Genomic DNA, 18,125 nt, shown 5'->3' with positions numbered 1-18,125 from the left:
TGTTTGTACAAGTAGCACACTGGATTGCTTTCTGAATATGCTCTTTGCTCTCTACTCCATTCTAATAACAGTGGAGAAAAACTTTGCTTACTTTAGGTGAAAGTTAATTATTTTCTTTCCTGCCAAAGTGACTTTCATATTTACAGAAATGAATTCTTGCATTTTGGCATGTATAGACCTACAGTCTCTCATTAGGTAACCAAATGTTGCTGTGCATTTGAGTTGAGAGAGCTTTGCTTATGAGGCGGTAGCTTCATATTGATTTTAAGAAAAATATGAAAGTTGCATTTCTCAAAATATTATAGGCAAGTATTCTAATTAATTATTTATCAAAAGTAATGGTAGACAACCTCTCTGGTGTATCCAAGCTGTAAATGAGATATTTCTGTAAATCAGTTCTACAGTTCTGCACACCATTTTCAAAGCCTGTATGTTAAATTCTCCGTATCTACAAATGCACACACTGAACACAAATAATACTTATTTCTGTTCAGTTATACAATGTGGCTGAAATTCTTCCTGTGCAGGAAACTAGACCAAGACTGATGAATGTTACAACATCCTGAGAGTAGAAGCAGTCTTAAGCTGTGCATAGGACATGCATTGGGTGTCTGCAAAGGATGAATGTCATCCATCTGGGGGTGGAACCAGGGGGCCTGGGTATGACTTCCCCATTCAGATAACCGTGCAATAAGGAGTTTTGCCAGTGTAGGAGTATATATGGGGGAAAATCTAATCCCTGCTCTGAGTAAATTGTACTCTGGAATTCTCTCCCTCTCCTATATCATATCCATTTCTAAAAATAGATTTAATGTAAACTCTTTGCATGCACCATATGAAAAGGAAATTGCCAGTGATGCAGCGTCTAAATTGAGGTGGAAAGCCTAACCCCTTCCCCAGCAGTGGAATGCTTAGTAACACGGTCCTCTATCTCCCCTCACTCCTAGTAAGCTTTGTAGTAATAAAGAGAAGCTCTTCAGGATGTACACCCCTCGGAAACATAGGTATTCAGCATCCTGCCTATTGACATGATGTTTGAGAATGCCGACTAACATCAGGTGCATGATCCATTTACTTCCCTTCCTTAGTGCTTTACAGTTCCTTACTTCTCCAAAAGGAGGCTTCTTGATTTTATTTTTTTTTTAAGTGCTTGTGGTTCCCCTCATTGCTTGTTGCCTGCAATGACATTAAGAGAGTGGCAATAAATAATAAATAATTCTTTAAATCCCATCTGGTCAGACAGTCGCAGTGTGCAGCACGCCGCGGTTTGCCAAAGCCCCCTTCCCCTGGACTTGAACTTTTGGAATGCGTTACCCTGCAGAGATCTAAAACTGAGGTTGAACATTTGAGTAAAGACATTTGCCCAGGTCCAAGAGGATTTTTATAACCATGGCAGTTGAGTTCTCCATCTAGTAATTAGTGGGGAATGTTAAGCTGTAAGATAATAGGCGATATCAACAGTCAAAATGTGCAATGGTTGTTGAGAAGAATCCCCTTGGACACAGCCCGTGGAAGCTGTGCCTGCATCCTGGACTGGGAGGTAGAGGAATGCATGTGAAATCAACCATCTGCTTCAGCTGAATTCTGTGGAAATTGTGTCTCTTACCAAAAATGGTAATTCCTAGATGGATGGATCTTACGGGAAGAAAGCCTTGATTTATAACTAAAGCTTATTACATTTTTTCCTTGCTTTTTAAAAATAATTTAAAAGACAACAGAAGTACAAACTGATACAGAAAATGGAGATAAAAATAGTTTCTCTTCATCTGGAAACTGTTTTGAAAAAGGAAAAAATACTCAAAACCCATGAACTTCATTTATTTTTTTCTGTTTGACAATTGAACCTTAAGACATCATGTCCCTGAAATTCTTGCTATTACTCATTGAAGGTACGAGATATAACACTGCTATGAGATATAACATTTCTTGGGTTCATGCCCCTAGAATGAGACTGGTGGAGAAGCCTTGAACTCCAGGCCTCGCTGTACCAACCATTGCATTTGCATTTGTTCAACTTAGCTTAATTTCAGTGAAGTCGACCGTAGGCTTGGTAAGAATCAACATCTGTACTTATCTGAAGTTAGCTGCTGAAAATTGGCACGTACGTTTGATTGCTGTTGTTTGTCACGGGTGATAACTTTTGTCAGTTTTAGCTTCTGATCCAAAGCATTTCCCCTCACCATGAGGCCCTCCAGTTACTTCTGATTCGTTTCATTTTCCTCCTATTCCCACTTCCACCAGTCTGAAAAGATGAAAAGCAAATTGTAAATTGTGACTGTTAGCAAGCAAGTAGGTAAACGTGACCAGAAACACAGGAAGGCAGGCAGGGAAAACAGGGAGTGGAAGTGGGAGGCAAGGAGATGCTCAGTTAACCAGAAAGTAGATTAAGATGATCCATGGAAGGGAAACTGAGCTGTATGGGAGAGAAAAGCAAAGGTTTGTAGGCACATATCAATTAAAAGAAAATCTTATCAAGTGTAGTCATTTGGTCCAGCACAGTGTTCATTCTCCCTGCAGTGAAGCTACAGTGACCTCTAGTGTCCCTCAACACCTGATCCTTTAGCAAGTAAGACAGCATTTAAAAAAGAAATAAGAACTAGACAGTCCTTTGAGTGGTGAGACCCAACAACTGGCCCTCCAGAAGGCCAACAAACAGAGAAAAGTCACTTACTTCTTTTTCAGAGCTCCTTTTTTCAGGTGCCAGTTGGAATTGGTCTCCACTAAAAGCTGCTTCAAAGCATCTTTTATCGATTCGAATATATTCCACAACTGGCAACCTACAAGAATAGAGGAGCAATCGGTCCCAAAAGAGTACCACTGCCAAGGAAGATTGCAAGAGAAAGCAAATATATCTATATGCCATATAGGTAAATCACGTAAGGTACAAGAAATGATGGACAGACGCACATCCAGAAGAATGCAGAGAGGACTGAAGAGAGCTGTGGTTCTCTCAGGTCTTTGTCATTTAGGTCTGATTCGGGAATTTAATTGTCGTTTCAGAAATGTGTCATTTCAGAAAGCATTTAGACACCCATTTTCCTGATTCCTTCTTATGGCATTTTTGACCAACTTAAAGTTTGGGAGTAGTTACAGGGATATGTGAATTTCCAATGGCCATTCAGTTTACATTAATTCAAGCGTGATATAGATTTGTAGATCATGTGAAAAGAGGGGAGAAAAGAGGAAAGAGAAAAATATCCTGGGCTAGGTCCTGCAAGAGGTGAAGGATTTTTAGCAAAGCTGTGTCAGTGCTAATCCAATGAGCATTAAATCAGAGTAAAGGGCCCTAAAGGTTTCAGCAGCTGCTGATTCAATGCAGGATGCCCCGAGATGCTTGAAAGAACATGAAGTTATCTCCACTCTGTATCCCTGACACCATCTCTACTTCTATTGAAACACAGAAACAAGATATTGGAGCTATATGGCCTATAGGGAAAGGGATTTTCACTGTGGAAAAAACCTGGTCAGAACACCCCCAGAATGCTCTGACTCAGTTATTCCTTCATGTTATTTGTCACACAGAGAAGAGCCCCATGGCAGTGCGGTTGCAAGGGCAGCAGCTTTCTGCTCCCCAGTGTGAACTCAAACCATTTATGCCAGCGCTGAGCAGGACCCAGCGCCTTCAGGGACATTTCCCACCAGTCTCAAAGCAGGAGCAGGGATCCAAGAAGCGAACTGCTATAACCAACGTCTTTGGAGAAACCCCCAAGGTGCAACATAAGAGTTTCCAAACCGCGCTGCCTTCAGGGGCTGCGTTGCTCTTCGCGATGCAGCATCCTCCGCATGGACCCTTGGCATGCCGTTACGTTGCCGTTGCTACAAAGCAGAATTAATTTGATTTGATTTTTTTTTTTTTTAAGTACGAGGTCTGCATTTTAAATTAATATTTTCATTCTCAGCGTTGCGCTTTTGAGAAATGTCTCTAGTACAGATGAAGTGTCTACTGTTCCTTTCACCATTGCCTCATTGCTTTGATTTGGAGAACTAAAGATATTCAGGTTAAGTAGCCATTGTGTACCATTCAGCTTTTATAAATGGAATAATCATGTGTACGAATCTGTTAAAGGCGGCCATTGCTTTCATTAGTACAGATTAATCGACAACATGTGGGTTTTTTTCTATTTTTTTAAATTTTCATTTTAATTTTTCAGTTGATGGGATTATAAAACATATGGTCCATACTGATCATTTTTATGGCTATTTTATCAATTTTCCTTTCAATTTAATTAGCGCGACAGGAATTGAGCTGTCCAGAAACTTTAAGATTTGTAAACAAAAAATAGAATTTGGTTTCATTCTTCAATAGCAAATACAATTTGAGCCACAAGAGGAGTTAAAAAAAGCACAGGAGACACATACCTAGGAATAGTACCTGTAATAAAAAGTCCATTGCTCATGCTGTATAGTATGACAATGTAATAATGCAGTTAAGAAATATTTTACAGCTTATGTTTTCATTAAGTTGTACAATGCAAAAAGATTCCTGAGCTGAAACGTAACTCAGTCTTGAAATGTTAACTTTTATTGAAAACTCCAATTTAGACCTCACTTTTCTTTCAAATAGTAGGTTATGTGGGTCTTTGGTATTGCATATGCAACAGCACACAGGACTGCAGGTCTGGGTAACAATTTGCAATGGAAATAGATAACACTTCCAGCACCGTGATGTGTTTATTTCAACAACCGCTTTCTTTCGGCAAGGGAAGAAGGGAATTACATTCAGAAATTATAGTAAAGGTATTCTTTCAAGTGATTCAACATGCCATATAGAAATACATTGATCTAATAATCTTTCTACTGATGTGCTCATTTTTTAGCGTTCTTGAAAATTATCTCATTCTAAGCTTTCCCAGCATGTGCTTTGCCTGCTACAAACTGCATCCTTCTGCTCTCAGTGATGGTTGCTTTCAGAATGAAATGCTATGCTATGCTATGCTATGCATGGACAAAGATATCTGATTATCTCAGCATTTCACAGCCACAGAAGTTTATCACTACTTTTCATGTCATATAATTACATATTAACACTGTATTTTCAGAGTGCAATTGGTTAAACATCTAAGAACCACATAGTCCATGTTAGCGTTAGTTAACTAATTTCTGTTGAAAACATCTTATAGGCATGCTAAAGTTAAACACAAAGACTTTGAGAGTACCGGAAAGCATCGAAACTTCAATTACAATTAAAATTTGCAGGTAGGCAGTCTTTGCTATGGGTGTTTTAAAAGCACCACCAAAGCCCAGGCCAGGGCAGTAGGGCTGCAAGGACCTCGTACCATCGTACCAAGAGCAGCTCCCATCTCTCCCCTTGCAAGAATGGGACCCCAGATCAAGCCAACCATTCCCTTGTACAGGCAATTGAACTTCACCCTGTAGATAAAACAGAGTCACGGAATCCTTAAGGCTGGAAGAGACCTCTAAGATCATCAGGTCCAACCATCAACCCAGCCCCACCATGGCCACTAAACCATGTCCTGAAGGGCCACATCCAGGCGCTTCTTGAACCCTTGCAGGGATGGGGACTCCACCACCTCCCTGGGCAGCCCCTTCCAGTGCTTGACCACTCTTGCACTACAGACATTTTTCCTCAGATCCAACCTAAACCTCCCCTGGTGCAACTTGAGGCCATTTCCTCTCGTCCTGTCCCTGGTTACATGGAAGAAGAGACCAACCCCCACCTCTTTATCCCCTCCTTTCAGGCAGTTGTAGAGAGCGATAAACAAGGTTTCCAAAACTTGGTATCAGACTGCCTTTCTGTTTCCCCTTCACGCCTTCTACTACAGGAAGAGACAAGCAAAGGCCAAAATGTTAAATCATGAAAAAGCGTAGGCAGATAGTCAAGGTGACCACAGGATGTTCATCAGATATGTTTGAACATGAACAAATTACATTTAAGTACTGGGAAGTAGGAATATCTACATATCCCACATTTAGCTGACTGGAGAGGAGAGTTATAAGCACAGGAGGGAAAAAAATCAGCTTAGAATTGGCCAACTATGAGACCACAGGGCCACCATGGATCCAGCAGTCACAATTATGAGCTTGGCTGGGCTCTTCTACCTGTCCTAAAGTGTCAGCTCCAGCTTAACCTCCAGCAATGACTTTAGGGTGCACACAGCATATCATTGCATCCCCATTAACCGGTCATCACGCTGTTTCTTGGATGTTTTGTTAATTTTCGGTTTCATCTTGTCCAAGTAAGTGCTGTAACAAGGAGTCCTGGGTATGGGTGGTCACTAACAATGCATACGAAATGTTGGAAGTGCCACATCTTGAAAAAGCATGAATGTACTAACAGTGGTTTTGCCTGCTTAAAGAAATAAAACCAAACAATACTACATGGCATGCGGTAATAACAGAATACGTTTTGTTCTTGTTTATCTGAAGAGGTGGCCAGAAGTGCACTGAGCTGGGCTGACTAAGATGAAAATAAGCCTATTTAAAATTCCAGGAATAGAAAAAAAAATTAGTAAAATATTAGAAAAAAAATTAATTATTATTATCTATAATAATTAGGTGAAATTTGTTTGTATTTGTTAATTTTAATTTCCTCTACAAGGTTTTTCTGTACTGTAAGATTGATAATGCCTCTATCAAAAAACAATTACATCGAATCAGTTTCGTTCCCAAATGAAATATATTCAATGGAAATAAAAGTGTGTAAGAAACATATTCATACCACTGAGAATTTTTAGACATTATTTTCAGTTATCATAAAATAGAAAAACCAGAAGTGGATTGGAGGAACGATGAACTAAGATACATTTCTCTTCTCCGCAGTCAAAAGCTAAGTTTCAAGGAGCGGGTCCGGATGGCCAGCCCGCGAGGTCAGAGCATCAAGAACAGGCAGTCTTCGGTCGGAGACCGCCGCTCACCAAGTGCCGACATTGCCACTGAGGGCAGCCCAACCAAAGTGCAGAAGAGCTGGAGCTTCAACGACCGAACCCGCTTCAGGCCCTCGCTGCGGCTGAAGAGCTCCCAGCCCAAACCCGTGGTCGACGGTAGGAGCTTTTCGTGGCCCGCTGGCCATCGCGCGCTGCTTACACTCCCATACACCCCCACTGTGAATGCGACCTGTTTTCGGAAAGCAGAAACAATCACTATACTGGGGCAGAGCATGCCAATGGGATTTTGGTTTTTTTAATAGGAAATCTTGTGTCAATGTCCATAGGGAGCACTGACCCCCCCCAGGCACAGGAGCTTGCCAAGGTAAAGAACTTCATGTAGTGTCAGGAGGAAGGAGCCAGGCTCTGCTCTGTGATAGCTGATGACAGGACAAGGGGCAATGGGAGCAAGCTGGAGCATAGGAGGTTCAACCTGAACATGAGGAAACACTTGGTCAGCATGAGGGTGCCAGAGCATGGCCCAGGCTGCCCAGAGAGATTGTGGAGTCTCCTTCTCTGCAGACATTCAAAACCCCTGGCCGTGTTCCTGTGTGACCTCCTCTGGGTGATCCTGCTCTGGCAGGGGTTGGACTGGGTGATCTCTAGACATCCCGTCCAATTCCTAATATTCTGTGATTCTGTGATCTACAGAACCTTGCCAAAACTGAGACAGTGACTCAACCAGGGAGCACCAAAGGGAGTGAAAGCAGCCCCTGGTAGGCAGGAGATGAGGGCGCGGGACGAACCCAACATCTGTAGGGACAGGTCCAAGACCAAAAAGTGCACTCACGCATCTCTGGAGGTCCCCAGCAGGTTTGGATTTGGGTTTCTCCATTCATATTTCTCCAAACCTATGAATGTTTTGTTCTTTCCTGTGGGACCCTCAGACAGCAAATGAGGAAAACCAATTGACCAGCTACAACAGGAGGCAGTGACCCTGACTTTATGAGAAGTGTACAACATAAATTTGATCCATGTAAAGAGATATAACTCTGAACTCTTTCTGTGATGGCAGTCACACATATTACATCCAGTAATTGTAGTAAAACTAATTAGACAGAAGTGCAATTTCAGTATCTGCTTCCTTTTTAGCGCGCTTATGATCACAGACGTAGGTTGCAAAATACCCAGTGAACTGAAATGCCCCATCCCTCAGCTGAGGACTTCCTACGCAACGTATCTCTTCAGGAAAAGCCTGGGTAAATAAACATTTCCTGGAGGGCAAACAAGACAAACCAACAGTGTTTGCTAAGGTCATCGCTCCAAGCTAACCCTCCCCCGTGGAGACCTCTTAGATGCGCAAATCCCAAATTTGGCTGCCTGACAGCGAGCTGCTGGGGTGTACCAGCCACCAGGCTGCAGTCCAGGTTGCACACTGCTCCTCACTTTGTTTTTGGGGCACAGGCCCTGGCTCACGTCCCATGGCAGCTGTAGCACAGGGGCTGTGTCATGCTAGCCTGGGTCTCACCCTGACGTGGAGCTGGGACAAGGCTGCTTGCACCGCAAAAGGAAGTGAGAAATGCTCTGGGTACCAGAGTGGGGTTCAAGCTACCCTGTCTAAATTTAGGTTTCCTATGTGATCACTTAGATAGTGCGAGTATCTCCCCAAAACCATGCCAGAAGTGATTTCATAGGTTAATTCCCCCCTTCATAACTCATACTGTGCCTGGAAGTGACTTAAGAAAAGCGTAATTTGTTGAGCACACTCCTGGGGTATCAACACCTCATTTCTGCTCCGGCCCTCCTCACGTGTCTGTTTAATTTTTCATCAGTCCATTTGTCCCAGAAGCATTTCCTCTATTTTGTCCTGTACGTATTGTCGTTAATCACAGTGATCTGCACCAGAAGATCATGTTGCCTCCTATTGTGTCCCCTTGGCGGAAAAGGTGGCATGAGTAGCACCTTGGGTGTTTTCTGCAGATGAAGGATAATAACAAAACAACGTTCACTGCTGTGCGTAAATCCTTACAGATCTTCCCGCTCCTCAGGGCGAGCGCGACCCATTTCCTTGTCAGCGGTTTCCAGCCTCCAGTCCACCCGTATGAACTGGGGCCAGCAGATATGGCCAATTTCTCATCCAAGGCAGGAGGAGCAGCTCCTATTGTCTCCAGCTTTTAGGCAATTGCCAAGTTTCCACTCTGGGACCTCGTCCAGCTGCTTCTAGGACTGGTATCACCAGAGAGATGGCCAGTGTGCTCATTGCCAAAAGGCAGCTTCTTGCTACCTTACCCAGTTGTCCTGGTTTAGGGCTGGGCTGGCCACTGAATCCTGGACAGACGCTCTCTATTATCCCCTCTCCCCTCCCCAGAAGGGAAGAGAAAAGAGAATAAGGGAGAGAGGCTTTATGGGTTGGAAAAGTAACTAACAGATTTAATATAACAATAGTACTAATACTACAGGATAATAATGTAAATAGGAAAATAATGAAATATATACAGATATGTACAAATATATACAAAATCAATATCAAATCCTCCCCCCACCCTCCCCCAATGACGAATATGTCGCCAGAGGCTCTGGGAGCAGGGCACTGGAAAAGTCCCAGACCCAACTCAGCAGCAGTGGGAGCTGACGCAGGAACACACAGATCAGGATCAGAGGCAGACAAACCAGCAGGGTCTGCTCAGACCTCGGCCATTGCAGGATCCAGACGGACAGAAGGGTTTAATATGCAAGGGCTCCAAGATGGAAGAAGGGTCGAGACCCTCGTGATCCCTTGGCTTTATACCGAGTATGACGTGTGTGGGATGGAATACCTCGTTGGTCAGGTTTGGGTCCATCACCCCTAGGGGCAGACGCGACACCCATGGTGAGACAGTGGCCTTGAACGTTATTACTCATAGCAGCACATACTGCATAAACACGCTGCTAGTTTCAGCAAGTTCAGCCACTTAGAAGAGGCTGAGCTGAAAAGTAAAATCAGTAAATAGAAAATTAGTTCTACTTAGCTCAAACCAGGACACCAATCCATTCCAGGAAATGTCAGCCACTACCAACCTTGATTTTTCCTTTTTATTTTCTTTCTTCAGTGTGTTTCCAGTTTCATAATTTAGCATGCATTCCACATTTGACAGCTCAGTGAAAAGGATCTGGAGATGATGCATTGAATTTAGAACATCTTGCATTTTTTCACTGGATGGAAGTACAGTATTTGCAGCATTTTATTAATATCTCACAGTTGTCAGGTCCTCCAGGTTCCTCCTTGAGGAATCTCTGGCCAAAAGATTAATTATTCTGGTGTGCTGGTCTTCCAGCCAAATTAGAAATCATATCTTTCTAGATAAAAGTCTGGGCACAAAATAATACCCTTGAAAATCTGGTCCTTCTGGTGATTCTTAAATCTCTGTGGCATGTTTGGGGGGAGAAGAAATGACACTTGCAATAGATCTTTCATATGGAGACAACATAGTATTTGGTACTCAGTCCAGTGTCAAAACTTTGTGTCAGTGATATAATGAAAATATAATAACCCCTCCCTGTGAAATTCCCCTTCCAAATGAAAAGACAACTCAGATTAGCTTGATTTTTCCTTCAGCTTATGGATTTGGGGTTATAAATGTTCCTCTGTTAGTGCAGGCAAAGGAGGAACTACCTTATTACAGAGATGAAGTGCACTGAAATCCATCTAAAAATAAGGCAAAGAAGCAAATATATAAGTAGAGTGTTCGGAAAGGAAGAGAAACGGTTGGCGTACGAGGGAGATCTAAGGGAGATCATCAACACAGCGGCCTTGCAGGGCTGACTGAGTCCTGACAAAGGACGTGGTTGGAATCTGGGCCAAAACCATCAGAAAGAGACAGCTGGAAAAAACAAAGCTTTAGCAATTAGAAAATGGCCTGTAAAGGGAATTTTCTCATCCAGACAGCAGCTAAGAGGCTAACACGGTTGAAAATGTCGTAGCCTTCTGCCCAGTAACAAGAGCTTACTAACACCCCCCCGCTGCCTACCAAAACCACTGAAGGAGGGTTTCTTGGCAGCCAGTAAAACACTTAAGCTGGCCACAGGTATCTCCCAAGAGGATTTTGGCACAGCAGCCTCAGAATGGCATGAGCAAAACTGTTGTGCTAATGGCTTTCTTTATGGGTAGCACCAGTCCTCTGAAACTGCCTGCAAAGCATTTATTGCTGTTGCCGGAGCGGGCCTGGCACAGGCAGCGATTTCAGCTGCAAATATGCGTTTGCAAATGGGATCCAAACCTGAGAGAGCTTTGATGGGCTTCGGTGGTGTGGCTGCAGACAGTCCCTCGAGAGCATTTAACAGCAGCGCAGGGGAGCTACATCGAAACCCAAGGCTTAACCCGATTTTAAAGACGTGCTTAGTCTCTGGTGACGTGTGGCTTGCACCTGCCAGGACTCCTGTTGAAGAGGACATCCTGCACTAATTAACCAGAGTGCTGTATTTCCAATCCCTTTCCTCTTTTCTGAGGAAGAGAGCCTTTTCTGCTTAAATCATGCTGCAGTCTCGCACAGCCACAGCTGAAGTAATGAACGGATATTATGTTGTTCATGCAGTTCTCAGCGAGGGACAAAAGTGCCCTATTATTCTTGTTTTCTACTGTCCTCTGCATGAGTTATTTTGCCTTTACTGTAACCTAGAGACACTGTGTGTTTTTCTGAATAAAACATCAAAAGCGTTCAGCGCTGGAGATATTACAAACATAATTCATTTGATTAATTAAGAAGAACTCTCTAAGGAAATACTTGATTTCTTGCACCATCCCTCAACATTATACACTCACACGACCTCTAGCCTTTGATTCCCTACAGAGTACTTGCACCAAATCCTCAGGGTAGAGTGTATTATAAGAGCCATGGAAAGAATGCGACTGTGCATTGCGGTCCCCGTGTCCTCAATTACTACCGTGTAATTTATGTGTTGCAAAAATGACAGGTTTTCCTTTCGGTGGCGTAAACATCTCGACCTTGCGTAAGGTCCGCTGGATGTGGCAAAGGTCCTCGCTTTGGTTGCTTTTGCATCTCAGTTAGCTTGAAGCTGCTGATTCAAAACGAAGCCGCATGATGTCCAAACAAAGCCGCTCAATTTGTTTAAATTGATATGATGAGACTAAATGACACTTTATTAGCAATATATCCATTTGTGCCAGACGGGACATTTATTTTCCTGTGATTCCTTAGCTCGATGATAGAGCTCTCGTTTATTATCGTTGCCACTGTAATTAATTAGGAAGATCTTATAAAAATTATCTGGCATTCTGATCTAAGCTCCGAGTCATTTGTTTCAGTGAGCCAACGATATATTATATTAATCTCATATTGTCATCGTAAATAAGTACAGGCCATTGGTTTGGGGGCATTATTTTAGTCTATTCCATCCACACTACAATCATGTTTAGAGTCACCTAGCATATATCTTACTTAATCTTCTCACAGGACCAGCTAAACTTGCTGGCTAATGTGCCACTATTTGTATTAAAATCAGCCATTTTAACTGCACAATTATTGTGCATTTAACAAATTGTTTTTAGAAAGTCTCCTGGTCCTCCGTATCATCGCTCAAAACAAAAAGGATTCCTTTTTAATTAAGCAGTGGGAGCTGTTCCATGAAACGCTGCCAGTGCAGAAAATTTTTGCGAAGTTAAATAATACCTAAAGATAATTGAAGGCTGTTAGAAGGGAATGCTAGAATTTTAGATATTTGGAACTGGCCTGCGTGATATGATAACTTATACAAATTAGGTTTCTGGCCTTAAAAAATTGCACTTAGGAAGAAAGGAGACTGGATAATTATACCCAGAATATGTAAAAAAACTTTCCACCAATCCTATCTTCCACTTTGGTCAAATCCAAGCTTTTTTCAGAAATGCTTTCACATATTCAGTGTTGTTAGGGCTATTCTGTGTGATATTCTGCTTCGTCCTGCAGTGCAGCTACCAAATTCCAGTTCTGCTGTCCTCCTCTCGTTCCCATCTGGAAAGTTTTGCCGTTTTGAGGAGGAAGACAAGGGTGAGAGGAAGGGGCTGTGCATAGACCCCCACTGCGCCGCCACGCTGGTGCAGAAGTGCTCCTCCTTCCAGGAGGCACCAGTTTCCTTCCTCTCCTCAAAAACTGCCACAGAGATGATGACCATTTCATAAAAGCTCCCCATAAACAAGGTTTTCAAATATTGCCATCGTCATCCTCATGAAAGAGTCCAGCAGAGCCACAAAGATGATGGAGGGAGTGCAGCATCTCCTGATGAGGAGCGGCTGAGGGAGCTGGGGCTCTTTAGCTTGGAGAAGAGGACACTGAGGGGTGATCTCATTCATGGGGATCAATTTGGAAAGGGCGAGTGTCAGGAGGAAGGAGCCAGGCTCTGCTCTGGGATGTCCAATGCCAGGACAAGGGGCAATGGGAGCAAGCTGGAGCATAGGAGGTTCAATTTGAACATGAGGAAAAACTTTTTTTACTGTGAGGGTGCCAGAGCATGGCCCAGGCTGCCCAGAGAGGTTGTGGAGTCTCCTTCTGTGGAGACATTCAAAACCCCTGGCCGTGTTCCTGTGTGACCTCCTCTGGGTGATCCTGCTCTGGCAGGGGTTGGACTGGGTGATCTCCAGAGGGCCCTGCCAACTCCTAATATTCTGTGATTCTGTGATTCATTCCCTCTTAATTTTGCCACTCAAATGCTGTTGTGTACTCCCAGGGATTTTCGTGCCATTTTCTAGACAAATATTGAACATCGAACATGAAGAGCACATCATGGAGGTTTACCTGTCCTGCCTCCGTCCTTCTCTCATGATTAGAAGGACGCCTTTTTGTTTTTCCAAGGATCAAGGAAAAGGAAATAAATACATGATTCACTCCCCTGGGCCTCATTTTTCTGGCCTCTGCTCTGGAAAGCATGGAAACGTGGGCTGCCGCCTTTCCCTCTTTGGCGGAGCTTTGGGTGTTCTTACCATTAAGCATGCGATTAAGTTCCATCCCAATTAGTGCTGCTTTTTAAAGCTGATTTTTCCTGTGGAGCTTAGCAAGCAATCATGGTGAAATGATTTATGTGAACTCCTTGGTGAAAGAGAGTCAGCTTGCTGATGGTATAAAGCAAAGGAAAATTTGAAAGAAAATCACTTGTAGGGGTACTGAAAGGAATTCGTATTCATGGTCCAACAAGCAGGAAAATAATGAGAGCTTTTGAAGAGGTGAGGAGTTTCATGAAACAAATTTAGGCAAAGGCACTAGACTGAGACACTGCATTTTGATAAAGGGAAATTGCCTGAGTTGCATGAACATAAACCATGAAGACATTTGTACTTAGACCAATTTTTAAGGGAAAACCATAATGGAGGTTTTGTGTAACATTCTGTGCATTATGGAATTCTCCACTCATTTCCTTTCTGATTCATTTACTCAAAAAATTAATTTGGAGAAGAGTGTGCCACGTTGGGGTGCTCTGCACCGCTGCCCTGGGCAGCCAGAGCAGCTCTGTGCTCGCTTGATATAACTCAGCACCTGTGAAAATTAGGCCACCATCCATCTTTCACCTGTAGCCATGCATTACAAAGCAAATCATTCTGACTTTTATTCCAAATCAGTGCTTTTCAACCCAAGTTGACCCAACACTGTGCTGTAGCATGAATAACTGAGAATCATGTGCAGACTGTCAACTCCAGGAAGCTATTTTGGTTTTGCCATGTCTAAAAGGTGGGTATTCGGCCTCAGCAGAGTGATTTATATCACCCACATGAGGAGCCCTAACTACAGGGCCTACTACTACCTCCTACAGAGTAAGGTCTAAGTGCTCCTGAGGGCTTCCAAAAAACAAGCCAAAGGGTCTATGTTGGGATCACCATACGGGTCACTTCCAGAGGACTGTCCATGGTGTTGGCATATGCATTGATAAATGCTGGGTTGTTGTTGCTAGCACATGGCAGGTTGCAGAAAACAAATTAAAGAGTGCGAAATCTTTTCGGTTCTGTTCAACAGGGACATAATTACTTGAAAGTTACTGACACTGAAAGCATGAGGGTGATCGGAGTAATGTCACAGTTTTCCCGACGCCGAAGCGTGTTATTAAACAACAGAAAACGCTTCGAAGAAAGGACACATGGTATTTACAGAAATAATAAATCAAGCCTTGCATGTAACTTTTGCACAGAGCCATATGAAATACAGCTACAAACTCGTAAATTTTTTTGTTGGTGACATGCAATGTTTCAGAACAGTGTAATTTTTAGCCTGTTCATTTGGGGTGATCACAGATGACTGGATTTTGCATGAAGAATGCATAAATACTGTGACAAACAGGGAAATATCAAGACAATTTAAATGACTTGTGCATGCCTGTCTTCTATTTCTTGGTAATTGCTGATTTGCTGTGTGATTAAATCAAAGACTGCTCTTCAGGAAGAAAGAGGAAGAAATTAAAAAGTGGCAAACAGAAGACTTTAGCCCAAAGTAAATAATGTCAAGGAATGTAAGATAATGGCAGATGCCTCATCAGTTGTGAAATAAACACTTTCCAGATTGACATTTAGGATCAAAACACATCCTGAATTGTAAAGATGCTGGTTTTAGACAAGGGGAATTGCTTCTGAGTTGTCAAACTGGCTGACACCCCTTCTTAGGGAGCCTTGCAAGGGTAGGTCTAAATCTGTAGTAAGATACCTCTAGGCCACTGCCAAGGACTTGGAGATGTCAGTCAATGAAAAACTCAACATGAGCCACCAATGTGCATCTGCAGCCCAGAAACCAACCCCATCCTGGGCTGCATCACAAGAAGTGTGGCCAGCAGGGCCAGGGAGGGGATTCTGCCCCTCTGCTCTGCTCTGGTCAGACCCCACCTGCAGTGCTGCATCCAGTGCTGGGGCCACCAACACAAAAAGGACATTGAAGTGCTGGAGTGGATCCAGAGGAGGCCACAAAGATGCTCAGGGGCTGGAGCACCTCCCCTGTGAGGACCAACTGAGAGAGTTGGGGCTGTTCAGCCTGGAGAAGAGAAGGCTCCAAGGTGATCTTATAGGAGCCTTCCAGTTCCTGAAGGGGTCCTACAGGAAAGCTGGGGAGGGACTTTTTACAAGGGCAGGGAGTGATAGAATGAGGGGAATGGTTTTAAACTGGAAGAGAGGAGATTTAGACTGGATGTTAGGAAGAAATTCTTGACTGTGAGGGTGGTGAGGCCCTGGCCCAGGTTGCCCAGGGAAGCTGTGGGTGCCCCCTCCCTGGCAGTGTTCAAGGCCAGGTTGGACGGGGCTTGGAGCAGCCTGGGCTGGTGGAGGTGTCCCTGCCCATGGCAGGGGTTGGACTGGATCAGCTTTATGGTCTCTTCCACCCAAACCATTGATTCTAAGATAGAACTCATGAGCTGCCCAAGGCCTGTTTAGGTGGAGTTAGAACCTCCTGAAGAGAAAGAAGGATCCATGCTAACCCTAGGAAGGCCAGCAAAGCAGATGCTGCCTGTGGAGCCTGCTTGGACCATGCAGAGCTACCCTGAAGGAGAGCAGGAGATGGGGAATGGGGAAGGATTTAGCCAATGCCTGCAGGGCTGGGCATGAGCTGGCACCAGAGGGGCTGCATGTCCTGCTAATGATGGGGAGGGAACAGGCAGCAGCGTGGAGCAGGGCTCATCAAAGGCCAGAGCTTAGCCCCGTCTGGGAACCGGCAGGGATTTGAACAGCTGGAGCTGCCGAAGCAGCCAAACCGACCCCAGCGCAGCCCCGACCTCCAACATGAACTCGAGAGGGACAGAAGTGATGCAAGGACATCTCACCTCGTAACTGTGTCCTCCACAGCATCAGCTTCCACTGGAAAAACTCATCAGAATGTGAACTTTGATTTCAGTGCAAGTGGAATGAGCCAGAAGTTTTTTTTTTCCAAATTGTTGCTCTGCATTTCCCAAACTTTTTCCCAAGTCTGCTCAGTATTATAAAGAAACATGAATGTTTCCCATATGAATCAAACAAGGTTTATAGCTGTTCACAAGTCTCACTGACATGTGGCACTGAGTGCCTGCCATAATGAAGGAAATTCACGTCAGTGGGAATATTAGAAGGAAAAAAAAAAAGGTGGTGATTTGTTAGGAGCAGTATCTCTTCTTAAAGCTGCCTCAAATCGATAAGAATTTTCCAGCGTCTCTCTAAAGATTTTGCTGATTTTTGTATCCGCATGTGAGCAACATGGGATATTATAATTGCACCACACTGTTCTCAAAACTATCCTGCAAAGATATATTGTGTTAAGGACATCCTTTTATTAATGGTACTGTACTTGGCAAAGGACCCAGGAAGGGCATCAGCAAGAGAACCATTTAGAAATGTGTTTATTTCAGATTTTCAAGTCAGACTCTCCTGTTCCACGGGGGTTACACGGTTGTAGCTCTTGTGACCTTAGCAGAATTATTCCTAATTTACACTGGCAAAACTGAGTAGATTCAAACCTTAGAGAGTCATTGGCAATACCAGTAGCATAAAAAGCGTAACTGGAGAGGCTGATCAGACACAGCACCTGGAAAGTGGAACACTTAGCACCTTCAGTAACAGAGTTGTAGGTAGTTTATATACCTATCAAACTAATCACAGACTTTATTTTAGCGAATTATATTTCTGGGCAGGGATCCAAATGTTAGGCAGGATAGGTGGAGAGATGTACATATTTTATCTAGAAGATAAGCCGAGTCAGTAGCAAAGCTCATTAAATCGTGTGAGAAAAACCACTCTTGTCATCACTGTACGCATGACTTAGAGTAACAGCATGGAAGGGGAGATTTCAAAGATTTGCATTAAAATTTCACTTTAACAATGGGAAACTGAATTTTTTTTAAGGTTGCATTTGATTGCTTCATGTGTACCTGACGACATTGTTAACTTGGCTATAACCCGTATTTCGTTGATCTATCAAAGATAAAACCTCCCGCTCTCCAAAGCTACAGCAGATGGTCCTCGTGAATGGACCAGTTCAGCAACAGTTTATATATTTATTATTGAGGGTAATGAACTAACTAGAGTCATCACAATAAATTAGCATGGCCAAATATTAAATCTGTGACAATAGAAATGCAGCAATACCAGTTCCTGAGGGTGCAGCCTCGTACAACACTGTTTATTCCAAGATAGGGTCCCTATTAGATTTAAAAGGTACCATGAAATTTCCAGGCACTTCTGACTGACAAAGAATATTTTTCGGTTTTACTTTACAGCCTTTGTGCAAAAGGAACCTGCAGAAAATGTCCTGCAATCATTTGTGTCTGATTGCGCTTCAAATTTGGTGACAATAGAAATGGTTTACTTGCGGTGTTTCTGGATGACTAAGTCTG

At 43.3% G+C, this 18,125-nt stretch overlaps 1 protein-coding gene across 1 annotated transcript in view; it reads left to right on the top strand.

The window, feature by feature from the left end:
- The window catches only part of LOC104544510 (potassium voltage-gated channel subfamily KQT member 5), a gene marked incomplete at both ends in the record, with an annotated part of 36,790 nt that overhangs the window by 17,471 nt on the left and 1,194 nt on the right, over positions 1 to 18,125 (top strand). The window contains one exon of the mRNA XM_010189403.1: positions 6,781 to 7,001. Within this exon, the coding sequence (XP_010187705.1) occupies positions 6,781 to 7,001 (221 nt within the window). The remainder of the gene's footprint in view (positions 1 to 6,780; positions 7,002 to 18,125) is intronic.

Source organism: Mesitornis unicolor, unplaced genomic scaffold, assembly GCF_000695765.1.
Source record: "Mesitornis unicolor isolate BGI_N332 unplaced genomic scaffold, ASM69576v1 scaffold40337, whole genome shotgun sequence".
NCBI lineage: Eukaryota > Metazoa > Chordata > Aves > Mesitornithiformes > Mesitornithidae > Mesitornis > Mesitornis unicolor.
Note: the sequence above shows the minus strand (reverse complement) of the source record. Positions and strands in the feature narration are given on the sequence as shown.